Genomic DNA, 12,683 nt, shown 5'->3' on the forward strand with positions numbered 1-12,683 from the left:
CTGAAACACAGAACGGCCGCGTTAGGCGCTACGGGCGGACGGACAGACAGGGGAAGATGGGACGGACAGGGGAAGAAGGGAACGAACAAACAGACAGCAGAAGTGGGGGACAGACAGGGGAAGGGGAGACGGACAGCCCCGCGCCCCCGCCACACTCACCGCTCTTGCCGACGCCGCGGGCGCCCAGCACGGCCAGGCGGACCTGGGTACCGGGGGGACCCAGGGTGCACTCGGCGATGGGTGCCAGCAGGAAGGGCTGGGACATACTCGGCAGGCGCATGGGAGGGGCGGCCCGGCGGCTAGAGGGCTCTGTTCGGGCTGGGCTGGGCTGGGCTGGGCTGGGCTGGGCTCGGCTCGGCTCGGCTCAATTCGGGCTCAGCTCAGACTCAGCTCAGTCTGCAGCGCTCAGCGCGGGCGGCCGCCGGCGGCTTTTAACGGCTCTGCCGGCAGCACCGCCCTGTTGGCTGCACCGCCCCCGCTGTACCGCCCCCAGCCCGGGCGCCCACCCGGTTGTACCGCCCAGCGGTCCCCCCGGCAGCTCTTGCTCCAATTGCCCCGTCTGCCCCACTTGCCCCCCAGTTGTGTCCCCTCGCTGCCCACCTTGCCCCTTCCTCCTCGCCACCTTCCCCGTTCCCAGGGCGTGGGGTGACCGCCGTGGGCGCAGGCACCAGAGGGTGGGGAACAGCCCGGGCCGGCCGTGCAACCTCCCCGGTTTGGGGGGGGCACCGCAGCACCCTGCCGTGTGTCACCCTCGCCCGAGGCAGACAGACGGCAGCACAAGTCTCACTGTGTTTAGGAGGGTGCGCCTCCACATCCCATACCAGCCCCAGCTGCTGCAACAGGCACTTGTTTTATGCACCCTCCCTGCAGCGAGGGACTCAAGTCATGAATGAATAGAAATTATTTATTCTTTTCCCTCAGACTGTTTTGTTTCCAACATCTGGACACATCCCTCTACAGTCAATGTTGAAATCCCAGTTTGTGGATCCAGCAACAGCCAGCCCTGAAATGAAAGTGGTCCATGGGGCCTTGAGGTCTGAATTGGGCCCTTCGGGTTTTCAAATCAGAAGAAAGGTTCAGAGGAGAAAGGTGCTTCACCACATGCTGCTGCTAAATAAGCCTCAAACCTGCAAACAGCCATGTGAATGCTTCAGCCTCTGCAAACCCTTGCCCTGGCTCCTGCAAAACCACTTCTGCAGTGCACTGCTTCGCAGGCATGTGTTTACAAGATATATAATCCATTCAGCGGCTGCTTCATTTTTATCATGGAAAGACATTTCCTGGAAGACACCAGGAAATGACGTGGAGGAGACCAGCACATACGTGTTTGAAAGTAGCAGGATGAGTCTGTGGCCAACAGCCTGGTACCATGGAGGGACAAAGACACTGTGGGAGCTGCTGGGACTTGGCTGTGGGGTTGATGCCCAAGGACAGCCCAAGTGGCCCTGGACACCTGCACATGGACAGCTGAGCTGAACCTTTGCAGCGGTGGGGCTGTGCATTGCTGCTGCTGTCAGTTACCTTCCCTCTCCCCTTCAGTACAGCTCTCAGAAGATGCATGCAATGACAACAGGCCATTTCCTTTCCTCTTGTCCCTCCCTCTTACATTTTTACCTTACATCCAGGCATGAGTCCAGCAGCCCAGCATTCTACGCACTTCTTCGGACATCATCAGCCCCAGTTGCTCAAGTGACATGAAAACTTAAAACACGGTTACTGGAATCATCTTGCCAGGTCTGGTCTACCAAAGCCAAAGTGTTCCTGAAGAAAGTCAACCCTTGGCATTGTGGGGGCAAGGATGAAGAGGAACTTCACTCCCCATGGATAGAGAGTTCAAGTTCTGCACCCTGCCATGGCCAGAGGACCAGCTGCCCCCCACCCCAAGCAATGTTCTGCCCCATTTAAAGATTCTCCCCTGACGCCCCAGAAAGTCCAGAAGTTTTCTACCTGATAATGATTCCACACTGCTCTTTGCTGAAGGATTACATACACTTCACAGTAGTTAACACCACACTAATTAACATCAGTTAAAGTTGTGCCTGAAGAAAAGCATGATGGAAGAAGTGCTGTTGATTATTTGTGTTATTTGAGTGCCTAAGAACCCCTACAGTAGTATCAAGGGCACTTTTAACCTAAAAAACTGATTGCCTCTAAAATTTCTACTTCACTTCCCATCATGCCAGCGAGCCCTTTTCTTTTAGTAAACAAGACTTCTCTTGTATTACTAAAAGCTTTTGGTTTCCAGAGGTTCATGCTATTGTCATCTGCTTCTATTGTCATGCACCACCACTTGTCTTTGGCCTTGCTCACAGTGCCAACACAGGCTATTTTTATAAGTTTCTTTACAAAAGAGCTATCAGAGTACATTCATCATGCCCTTGGAGGAACGCTACTGAAATGAGTCCATTCCAGACAGATGATTGGCAGGTGCTGAGCTGTGAAAGCAGTAGTATTAAACAACCACTGTTCCCAAAACTTGAGGAGCTCCCCCTTCTTGGGCAACTGTAGAGCTCATGCTGCCTCACTTGCTGCTGAGAGCACTCCCAAAGAACAAATTGTGATGGTGGAGCACAGAGATGACTGTGCAAAACCAGGCAGGAAACCCTGTGAAGGAATTAATTTCTTGGAATGATAGGTTGTCACCCCATCAACACCCACTCTGGTGCAACAGGAACAGGTCAGTAGGTTGAAACAGTTGGGGCTCAGATAAGCTGTTCCTATTCTGTGGAGCAAGCTATCCCTAGGTTGTATGGGCCTTACAGCTGCTCCAAGGAGCCGTTCTTTTCACAGCTGGAGGTCCTATTTGGGAAGGACAAGGCTGTACTTTCGCCCATCCCATGCAGATGGCCCATGCCACCATCCCTACAATCTACCCTTTCACACAGCATCACTCAGTCCCACTCACCTGGAGTCTCAAGAACACCATGGTGCTGCCTGACCCACCTCCCTATTCCAAGCTCTGGTATCATCCAACAGCAAGTTGGCAACTTTTGGGGGAGGGAGTAGGCATCTTACTCCTGTGCCTGTGGCAGGCATCCTGAGTGCATTGAGAGCTTCTTTCTCCTCTAAGAAACAAAATGTAAAGTGTTTTTCTGGGAGTCTTGATGTCGGGGAATCAGATAGAAGTTCTGGGCTTGAGATTGGCAGGACTATGTGAGATAATGAGCAGTAGACATAAAGCTTTTCCATGTGGAGAAGCGCTCGTGAGAACCTTTGCTGTGAGTTGTCATGGCTTCACCACTCTTGTATCAACTTTCAGAAGCACAAGTCCATGTTCAAGACTGCAGCTATTCCTTTCAGTTCCCAGTTCCTGCTGATCAATGGCTAAACAGTTTGGAGTGGGCATGAACAAGAAAGGTAATTGAGGGCCCAGGGGCCATCACCCAAAGCCTCTTCCTCCAAATAGTGGAAAATGAAATCAGCAACCTCAAACAGAGCTTTGTATCCTTGTGGGCTCCTGAGCTGTGTAAGTGCTGCTGATGGGAGCAATGTCCCTACCCAATGCTTGAGCAAGGGTGGTTACGACTATGTAAATCCCAGCCGCTACAACCTGATTCTTACATAGACCTTGGTAGTATATCCACTGAGGTAGATGCACGGACATGAAAAGCTCATCATCTATGTCTTCCACACCACCATCCTCAGCATTGCAGGGACACCTGGTACCGTGCTTCCATACAAGGCTGTGACCGTCTGCAGTTACAGGGTGCCCCTTGCGCTGTAGAAGACACCACCCATACCCCTGAGTCATGAGGTGCAACCCAATGATAAGCCCAGTCTAACCACACCTTTTCACTACATACCCTGAACTTTAGGAACCCATTGCACTTTGTGGTCTCTGCAAGGACAGGGGGAGCCTGTCCAGGGATAGGCAGGATCACTTTCTCTGGCAGGTGTACACACAGCTCTTGGTGTCCTCTGAGCCAGCCGAGACACTGCAGCACAGCATTTGTGCCTGGGATGCCACTTGTCCATTTGACCATGAAGGCTGTGAACATGCTGAGTCCAGGATTGCACTGAGAACGACAAGGGAGTGAACTCTTTCCTCCGATACATACAATGGGAAGATTACAAAAGCATGAATTGTTTGTACGTCCTCGTGGCAACTGCTTGTTCATCTCTCCCCTAGGAGTGGGGCTGGAGGTGTCTTGCACCTCCTTTGCCCCACTCAGACACGCACAGTTCACCTGCTCCCTTCCGCAGTCCTCGGCCTGCAGTCCCTTTGCACAGGCATGGTGCCACCCCCCCAGTCCCTCCACTGATCCTTTCTGGCCACAGAGAGCATTAGCACCAGCACTGCCTACACAGCCCCCAGGAAATCTCAGACCTCAGTGTCACCGAGATGCTGGAAAAGACAAAGCTGACAGCTCAGAAGGCTTCCTTACTACTTCTCTAACAAATGACAGGAGATTTTGGCTGGGCCTTTGGCAGGAAACCAGCTACAAAGGTTGAAGGCCATAAAACCTGGTAAGGAGTCAGCTCAGTCCCCACCTCCTAATTGGGCTCTGGAACAAAGCACCACATTGAAGTGTAAGGGCTTGTGCTAAACCATAAGCACTTGGTGTAGAGGGACAGCCTGTCCACCAGCTCTGGCATAATGAAGTCTCCGTACTAGAAAGGGACCGGAAGACAGGTAACATGTAACACTGAACATCTGTGGAACTGGCTTTTAAACTAGGGATTCCCAAATTCCGCTAGCTCAAGGTGTGTCTAATATGGGAAACCTATAGCTTTGCAGATTTCACAACAGTTCTCCACAATTCAAAGCATCATGGAATTAACAAAATTCAACCCTGTGATGGTATGAAGAGTGAGGAAACACCAAGCCTGTAGCTGGCACACTCGCTGCAAGGTTTTGCTTGCTAGGCACAAGCTCAGAACAGCACTGCAGAGAACTGGTTACAGCTTATGGGTTATACAGCTTATACCCCTTCCAGATCGAGTTGCAGGGGAGAGGAACTTGAAACAGACGCTAGGAGGAAGCATACTTCTCACCCGGGGGCAGAGAGGCTTAACTGCTGAAAGCACTCCCCTGCCCTCCCAAATCTTCTACAAACACCTAAAGCTATTTTCTTCTTTCAAGAAGGATGCCTTTCAATTTAGACACTACTTTCATGACATGATATCTTGCCAGGTATTCCTTCAACAACTTTTCTCAATTCACAGATCTCCCTCTTTTGTCAAGACTCTGCAAAAACAGCAGCTGAACACATTGGAAGCAAACTTCAACAGCAGGTATGGAGATCTCTAAATATCTGAGCTGTGCTTCTGGAAACCCGAGATTATCAGCAAAACCACCACTACGCTGAGAGCAACTAACACGTAGTGTGTACATGCTGAAGGCAGGTTAAGCATTAGTTAATCTGGTCCATTTTCACACATTACCCCCCCCAAAAAAAAGGCTATTATCTTCCCATACAAACCCAGTTTCATTTTCAGTCATTTCTGGGAATCCTGACCAAGGAAAACATTCTCTCCTTCTCCTCGCAGCCCACACAGAGCTTCCAAATATGCATTTATGAGCATCTACTGTTTGCATAGTGACCTTAAAAACACTGAGACTACATAAATTGAAAACTGTTGCAATGCACAGCACCTCCAGAAGCACAGCTCTTAAATGAGACCACTGCATGCTATCTAGCTTTATTGTTCAAAAATGCTGAAAATAAATTCAAAAGTTTGTAACTACACACCACTTACATTTACCATTAACCATTTCATCATGATGCTACAGTCAATTCACTTCAATCTTCACATACTAAGTACAAAAACACAGAACCAAAATAACTTGCACAAGCATGCGTAGGAAGAAAATTTAAAATATCTTCACTAAACATAATACCAAATAAAGTCTCAACTCCCTCAGACGCAATGCCTAATGGAAAACTAGGCCTATCTTGTGAGTCAAATACCAATTTTAAATTGCTGTGGAAATCCACAAGCCAAAGCAGCTAATAAAGGTCTAAGGCTTAGTATACAGATCTAGCCACTCCAAGCAAGCTCCACTGAATCATAAAAGCTATGCACATAAGCTACAACAGCAAAAGCCAAGAAAGATTGTTCATGAACCTTGTTTCAGGAGATGGTGGTACACTCTAAGTCCAATAGATACAGTCTCAAAATACAGTACTGGTATCACATATCAGTCTGTTGATGGGTAAGCTTTGCTCCAACTCCCTCAAAGCATTTCCAGTCATTCCAACTATACTGCCTACTCCATCTTTCGATATGGGAGCTTGGAGAAACATCAAATCCAATGCCTGCTCACAGGGACTTTGAACCTCCAGTGCCTAATGCCTGTCACCCTTAAATACCAGGCCAGGCCTGGTATTTAACATCTAATAACTGCATGCCATGAGAATGGGAACACCCACAATAAAATGTTAGGTAAACTGAAACAGGCCTTAATCCATTAATTTATAAGCAATCTGTTCACGGTTTGACACTTCTGTTTGACATTTAGGATTTAAGGGAAAAAGTAAACCTTTTTCTCTCTCCATTTCTTACTCCCAAGCCCACTAGCTGTCCTACAATTGACTATTCAGTTATTCTCACCAGTCAATACCTACAAAATGCTTGTAGGTCACCACATTCTCTAATATTTTACTCCCTCTACACGTACACATTAGTTTGCCACCACTTAATTGAGGTAGTTACATCACACTTAAAAAGAAAGGTTATTTACCCATATCTGTAACAGTTAAGCTTACATTTATGCATGTTCCAAGCTAACCAAGCAGGTCACCTTCAGCAGTTTCTTTAGCAAGCTTCACAGTCTCAAAGGCCATAAACATAGCATCGTTTACTAAGTAGTTGATAAACATGTTCTTCCAGTTAAGGAACACTGGGCAGCGAGGACTGGGTTTTTGCAAATAATCAATAAAGTTACTGGGATGAGAGGAATGCATTACAACATCTAGGTAGATGTTTAGATTCAACAGATATGCAATACATATAAATACAAGTGTTCAGCTATGCCAGACAATTCAAATAAAATCAAATAACGAAGGCTGGCAGTTTTGGAATTACAGACTTGTTTCTAAACTGTGATTTCCTGAGAATGCTTATTGGCCTACGGACATTCTAAAAATCCCACTTTTGTAGATTACAATGGTGAAACACCAAATTCTGTCTGTAACCATTTTTCAAGAGGCTGCTTTTAAAAACTGCTTCCACAATTTTTTCTTTGGTATTAATCTGAGGCCCCTTACCCAAAGGCTTGTATCAATGAAATCTGAAACCCATTATGTCTTTTCCTACAAACAATTACATATTTAAGTGACACTGTACAATTCCTGCTATATGCTCTTAGTTTGTTGGCAAAATATTCCATGTCCTCTGCTATTACCTCACTAGGTAATAAAAGAAGGATGATCACCACTAAACATCAGCAAACTTCAGTGTCCCAGGATTTATGGTGTATGACTAAACCGATCAGCAAAAGCTGCAAATTATTTAAGTGACCAAGCACCATGTAAGTCAAGTTAAATGAACAAACTTCAATATGTTTTCTGAAATATCTGTTCCCAAAAAACCTAAAGGACTCAGCCACAATCACATACACTTGTCCAAAACCAGATCTTTAATTTATTTTTTTTAACGTGCATTATGCCATGAATTCGTAGGGAATTGGCTCCAGCAGCTCTGGATCCTTTCCATTAGTTCTCACAAAGTGCGCTTCTCTTGGTGGAGCAGGCTGTAAACAGAAGAAGAAAAACCTCATAGCACCAAAACCCAAAAGAAACTTTATGTAGAATTCATTTTGACAACCATTTAACACATTATTATATACACATTACAGCAATTTTATCATTCCTAGTGTCTTCAAAATTTGATTCAAAGAACTGCAGAAAGAGAATGATCTGCTGGAGAGTGTGCTTGACTCTCACCTCCTCACTGAGAAAACCTATGCTTTACCCTCTGCAATTTACTAATCCAAATTAACATGAAGTGATGTACCCTGGGGGTTCCAGAAACAACAGCCATTATCTCCTCTCCGAAGTCTAGTTATTCATTCTTTTCTTAAATGGTTACAACAGAAACTCTTGCACCTGAATTCAAATAAACCAAAGACAATACTGATCCTAGAAGTCAGCCACAGCAGCAGCATACATCTCCTTTTCACAGCCAAGGATACAATTTCCATCCAGGAACAGGGCATTTCTGTTCAGGCACCAAACACATCATAGTTTGAAAGCAGACACACTGCACGCTGTCAGTCTACTTTTTTAGCAGGGCCTGTTGTGACAGGACAAGTGGTAATGGTTTTAAACTGAAGTGGGGAGGATTCAGGACAGACATCAGGAAGAATTGTTTTTACAATAAGGGTGGTGAAACACTGGCACAGGTTGCCCAGAGAGGTGGTAGATGCCCCATCCCTGGAGACATTCAAGGCCAGGCTGGACAGGGCTCTAAGCAACCTGATCTAGTTGAAGATGTCCCTGCTCATTGCAGGGAGTTGCACTAGATTACCTTTTAATGTCCATTCCAACCCAAACAATTCTATGATTCTATTCTTAAAAAAAAAGTAACCGCCTGGAAAAGGATTGCGAACACAAGTGTGGGTGGTGGCATCAGACACCTCCAACACTAACTCCTGATACCTGGACTTTTCATAATGCTGTAAGCAGTTTAAGTATGGGTTTATTTTTTCGTTTTTCAAACAGAGAGACAGAAGGAAGTCAGTTTACAGCATAAACACTTGTTTTGGAAGAAAACATTTTACTAAACTAGCTTGGTTCTAGCCGGTTGTTTTGGTGAAATGAACCAACATGTGAACTACAATAAAAATAATACCTGACGTTTCAGTTGAACCCAAATGCCTTTTTCTTTTGCTTCCTTTTTCTTCCTTTCATTCTCCTTCACACGCTGCAGAAAGCTGTCTCTGCTCTTGGAATGTTTAATATGCTCAATACGCACATTAATTCTCTTGGCAAGAATCTTGCCCCTAAGAAAGGAAATCAGTTTTTAATCTGCTGCACTTGAAAAAAGGTTATTCAAAGCAAGCTTTGTGGCCTTTACAGGAGTAACTCCATAAGCTTAGTTGCAGATAATATGCCTTTATAGGGCAATAACTCAATATACATTGCTGCAGATGCAGATCAGATAAAACTTATATAACTTATATTAACAATATAATGACAATTCAGGATTAAGACCGTGCAGAACATATAATTGTAACCTTGTAGCATACAAAGATTACCACTGCACTCCATTCTAGTTCCTGGAAAAAAAACCCAAATCATCCTTTTCCAAGTAAATTATATAAAACCCAGCTGAAAACAGCTGGATACAGCTACAAATTATTATTTTAAAACGGCTTCAGTATCAACATGAAAGTTAGCTGAAAATCCCCATTAGGTAATGTAAGTGCTGCTCATAAAAACAAAAACTGTTTCCTCTGACAGGATCCAAGTCAAATGAGCATCATTTGCTTGGGTTATAAAAAGGATATTCACTTTACCCACCTTGAATGACCAATCAAGACAATAACTGTCTAACTGGTAAAGTGAAAGGAGGGTGCAACTACAGATCAACTTTCCCAAATATGAAGTTTCAATACACAGAATTTCATTACTTACTTAACCTGCTTGTTAACAATAATGCCCACAGCGTGCTGAGTAACATTATAGACCCTTCCAGTCTTGCCATGGTAACACTTATGGGGCATACCTTTTTGAACAGTACCCATACCCTGTTAAGAAGTAAAACAAGAATAAAGTATAAAGTTTACCTCAGAGAAAATAAAAAAGTGCAACATCAAGGACTTCTCAGAAGTTCTTTAAAGTACGTATTTCAAATTTCTTGAGACTGATTTTAAAATATTCATTCATTAGAATTTATAACCATGCATTTTTTATCTGAAGACTACCAAATTCTGCTATGACCATTCTGGTTGCTTTCAGTGTCGGTGAAATGACTGATCACTTTGCTTTCAGCAAGCAATCACAGGAGACAATCATCATCAAGCTCCAGTGTGTCAAGAAGTGTTAGTTCTGAACAGTGCAGTTCTCAAAGAGTCAAATAACAAGCAAGCAAATTAGAAGCCGTCTTCTGTGTGATTGTTACGAAAACTCTGCATTTCAAATGGAACTAAAGGCTTAAATGAAGCTTCCAGATTCACTACAACTTAATTTTGAAAATACAGCTGATTTTAAAGGACAAGTTCTAGAATAAGCCAAGTGATGGGAAATGCTGCTTCACTTTTTCTCCTGTATTAATATATATGACGTACCCTTACATTTATTTCTTGGTTTCTAGTTCTAACATGATTTTTACATCACCAACTCTGTACATAGTTAAGTGTAAACCTACAGCGATTTAGAGACACAGACTATCAGCTACAGCAACATAAACTATGTCTCTTCTGAACAGCAGGTGCAAATCAGGCAAAACAAAACATCTACTAAAATGACAGCTGGAGTTGCTATGAAAGTAGTGCTGGTAGGCATTATACAGCAACCTGAGTATTTAGATACAGAATCTTTCACTCTTTTCATCTCAATACAGATTAACAGAGTACAGCTGATTATTTAGTTGTGTACATACATATATTAAAAAAACCAGCAGTGACACTGAAGTGTTACTATTGGTTCAGTAGCGTTGTCGTTCCACTATTGCTTCAAGAGTGAGCAGTGGGTACTTGTGTTGACACCTGACCCAGGTAACAAAAAAGACTACCTCAAGAAACTGGACACTGAAAAGCATTACGCTGCTTCAGCTTTTAATTATGTAAAACTTCAGAAAGTACCTTGATATCAACTATATCGCCCTTCTTGTAGATGCGCATGTAGGTGGCCAGAGGAACAACTCCTGTTGAGAGATACAAATTTGGATACTTATGAAGCTGACAATTTCACACACACATAAAATATACATAGATTCTGCATTTGATAAAGTTTTCTTAAAAATACCTCGAATTTAAATTCCATTTCAAAAACATTAAACTCATAAATCAAGTTACCTTTTTTTTCCCCTAATTGTAATTACCTCCTCACACGCTCCCAATTTTTTAAAAAATCCAACTAAGGAAAAATTACAGCTTTAATCTCACTGCTAATGCAGAAGTTGAGAATGCGTTACAACTATTTACTACTTCATTCTGAACACAGCTGTCCTCACTGCTCATGGTTGGGCGGTAAACTGCACATTTTAAGTAACTTGACATTATTTTCTTCACCTTCAAGTTAATTTTCAAGCACTGATAAAAACTGGCATTGCTACAACTGTGAAGCAAGCAGAATACCGATACGTAAGCGTAAGAGTTGTGAGTTTACTTGCATGTTGTTCCACACTTTTTATCCAAAGCTGCCAGATATCCTTTGATACAAGCCATTGTTTTACAAATGCTACTTAGGGGCTGTTGACATCCAATAGGTCTCTAACCAAATGCAGTGTCCTTGCTATAAGCTATACTTACCATGCTTTCGAAACGGCCTTGAGAACATATAACGTGTCCCCCTCCTCTTTCCCTTTGTGTTCGTCATGTTGGCTAATTACTGTAAAAATTAATGCAAATATTTTAGAACTATTAGTTCATTCACCAAAAAAAATGACTGATAACATTTTCAGGCATTTCAGAAAACAAAAAATCTTTAATCCTATTCAAAATGACACTACCTCCAAATTCCTGGGTCAATTCTAGGAATGTTATTAGTTTAGACAGTCATAGAAAACAGTATTCAGAGGACCACAGGATAGGTAACTCAGGTTAGAATGGAAGCTAGTAAGTCACCTAGCTCCATCTCCTGATTCAATCAAGGTCTACTATGAGACCAGACCAGGTTGCTCAGAAGTTTGTCCAGTCAGCTCTTGAAACCCTCCAAGGATGGAGAGAAACTACTGCACAGCCCTCCTGGGCAGCCTGCTTGTTCTCATGATGAACATCTTTTTCTTTATATCCAGCCTAGGCATCTCAATTTGACTTAAGCCAGTTGCCTCACACTCTGCCATGTGCCCTCATGAAGCACCAGGATCCACGTTCTCGATAACGGCTGCTGCTAGGTGCCCCCCAAAGACACCTCTGCTCCAGGCTAAGTAAGCCCAGTTCTCTCAGCCTCCCCTCACAAGGCACCCAAAAGGCAAGATCCCCACTACCCGATTTATGGCCCACTATTACACCTGCTACAAGACACACACGCCTGAGGCGGACAGCGGCTGCAGCCATCAGGCACGTTAGCAAACCCGGAGTGCCGCCGCAGCCGGCGGCCCCCACGGGAGCAGCTCCAGCCCCCGGCCCGCGCAGGGCCGCTCCCCAGCCCCGACATCCCGCCGGCGGCCGAGAGGCCGACCGGGCCCGCCGCCACGTGCCGCCGCCTCGGCCGAGCCCCACTCCTCCGCATCTGCACCCGCTGCTGCCCCGGCGGCCGCCTCCCTCCTTCCCTCAACTGCTGCCCGGCCCGGCCCGGCCCGGCCCGCCGCCCCGCACCGCGCCCTGCAGGCCGCGGCCTCCTCGCTCCCTCAGCCACGGCTCCAGCAAGGCCGTGCCACCCCCACCCGCAGAAGGCGGCCACCCGCCGCATCGCCGGCGCGGCCGCCCGCCTTCCCGCCGCCACCCTGAGCCGCAGGGGCACCTGAGGCCGGAGAGCGGGCCCGGCGAACCTCACCGTGCGTGCCTACAAAATGGCGGCCGGGGACGAAAGGAAAGAGGCGGCGCTGCGGCCGCCCTTAACAGCGGGGCCTCG

The 12,683-nt window shown here is 45.6% G+C and overlaps 1 protein-coding gene across 2 annotated transcripts; it reads right to left on the bottom strand.

Moving 5' to 3' along the window:
• Positions 1 to 7,559: 7,559 nt before the first annotated feature.
• RPL21 (ribosomal protein L21) lies at positions 7,560 to 12,683 on the bottom strand. Of its 2 annotated transcripts, none has more exons than XM_080363254.1 (6): positions 12,606 to 12,683; positions 11,420 to 11,498; positions 10,751 to 10,812; positions 9,582 to 9,694; positions 8,797 to 8,947; positions 7,560 to 7,696 (listed from the first exon to the last, which is right to left on the bottom strand). In XM_080363254.1, exons 2-6 carry the CDS (start codon positions 11,484 to 11,486, stop codon positions 7,607 to 7,609), a joined length of 483 nt encoding a protein of 160 aa, XP_080219380.1. In that variant the 5' UTR covers positions 11,487 to 11,498; positions 12,606 to 12,683; the 3' UTR covers positions 7,560 to 7,606. The 2 variants fall into 2 exon arrangements, with proteins under 2 accessions (XP_080219380.1, XP_080219379.1); XM_080363253.1 differs by having other exon boundaries at positions 12,573 to 12,653.

The sequence above is a fragment of the Nesoenas mayeri genome (assembly GCF_963082525.1).
Source record: "Nesoenas mayeri genome assembly, chromosome: 1".
NCBI lineage: Eukaryota > Metazoa > Chordata > Aves > Columbiformes > Columbidae > Nesoenas > Nesoenas mayeri.

What these genes read in the sequence shown, in the direction of transcription:
- RPL21 (XM_080363254.1), bottom strand. Translation starts at nt 11,486, where the DNA reads ATGACGAACACAAAGGGAAAGAGGAGGGGGACACGTTATATGTTCTCA. An exon ending in AAGGCCGTTTCGAAAGCATG is followed by an intron (nt 10,813 to 11,419) that starts GTAAGTATAGCT and finishes ATCTCTCAACAG; the next exon opens with GAGTTGTTCCTCTGGCCACC. An exon ending in GGGTTCAACTGAAACGTCAG is followed by an intron (nt 7,697 to 8,796) that starts GTATTATTTTTA and finishes TTCTGTTTACAG; the next exon opens with CCTGCTCCACCAAGAGAAGC.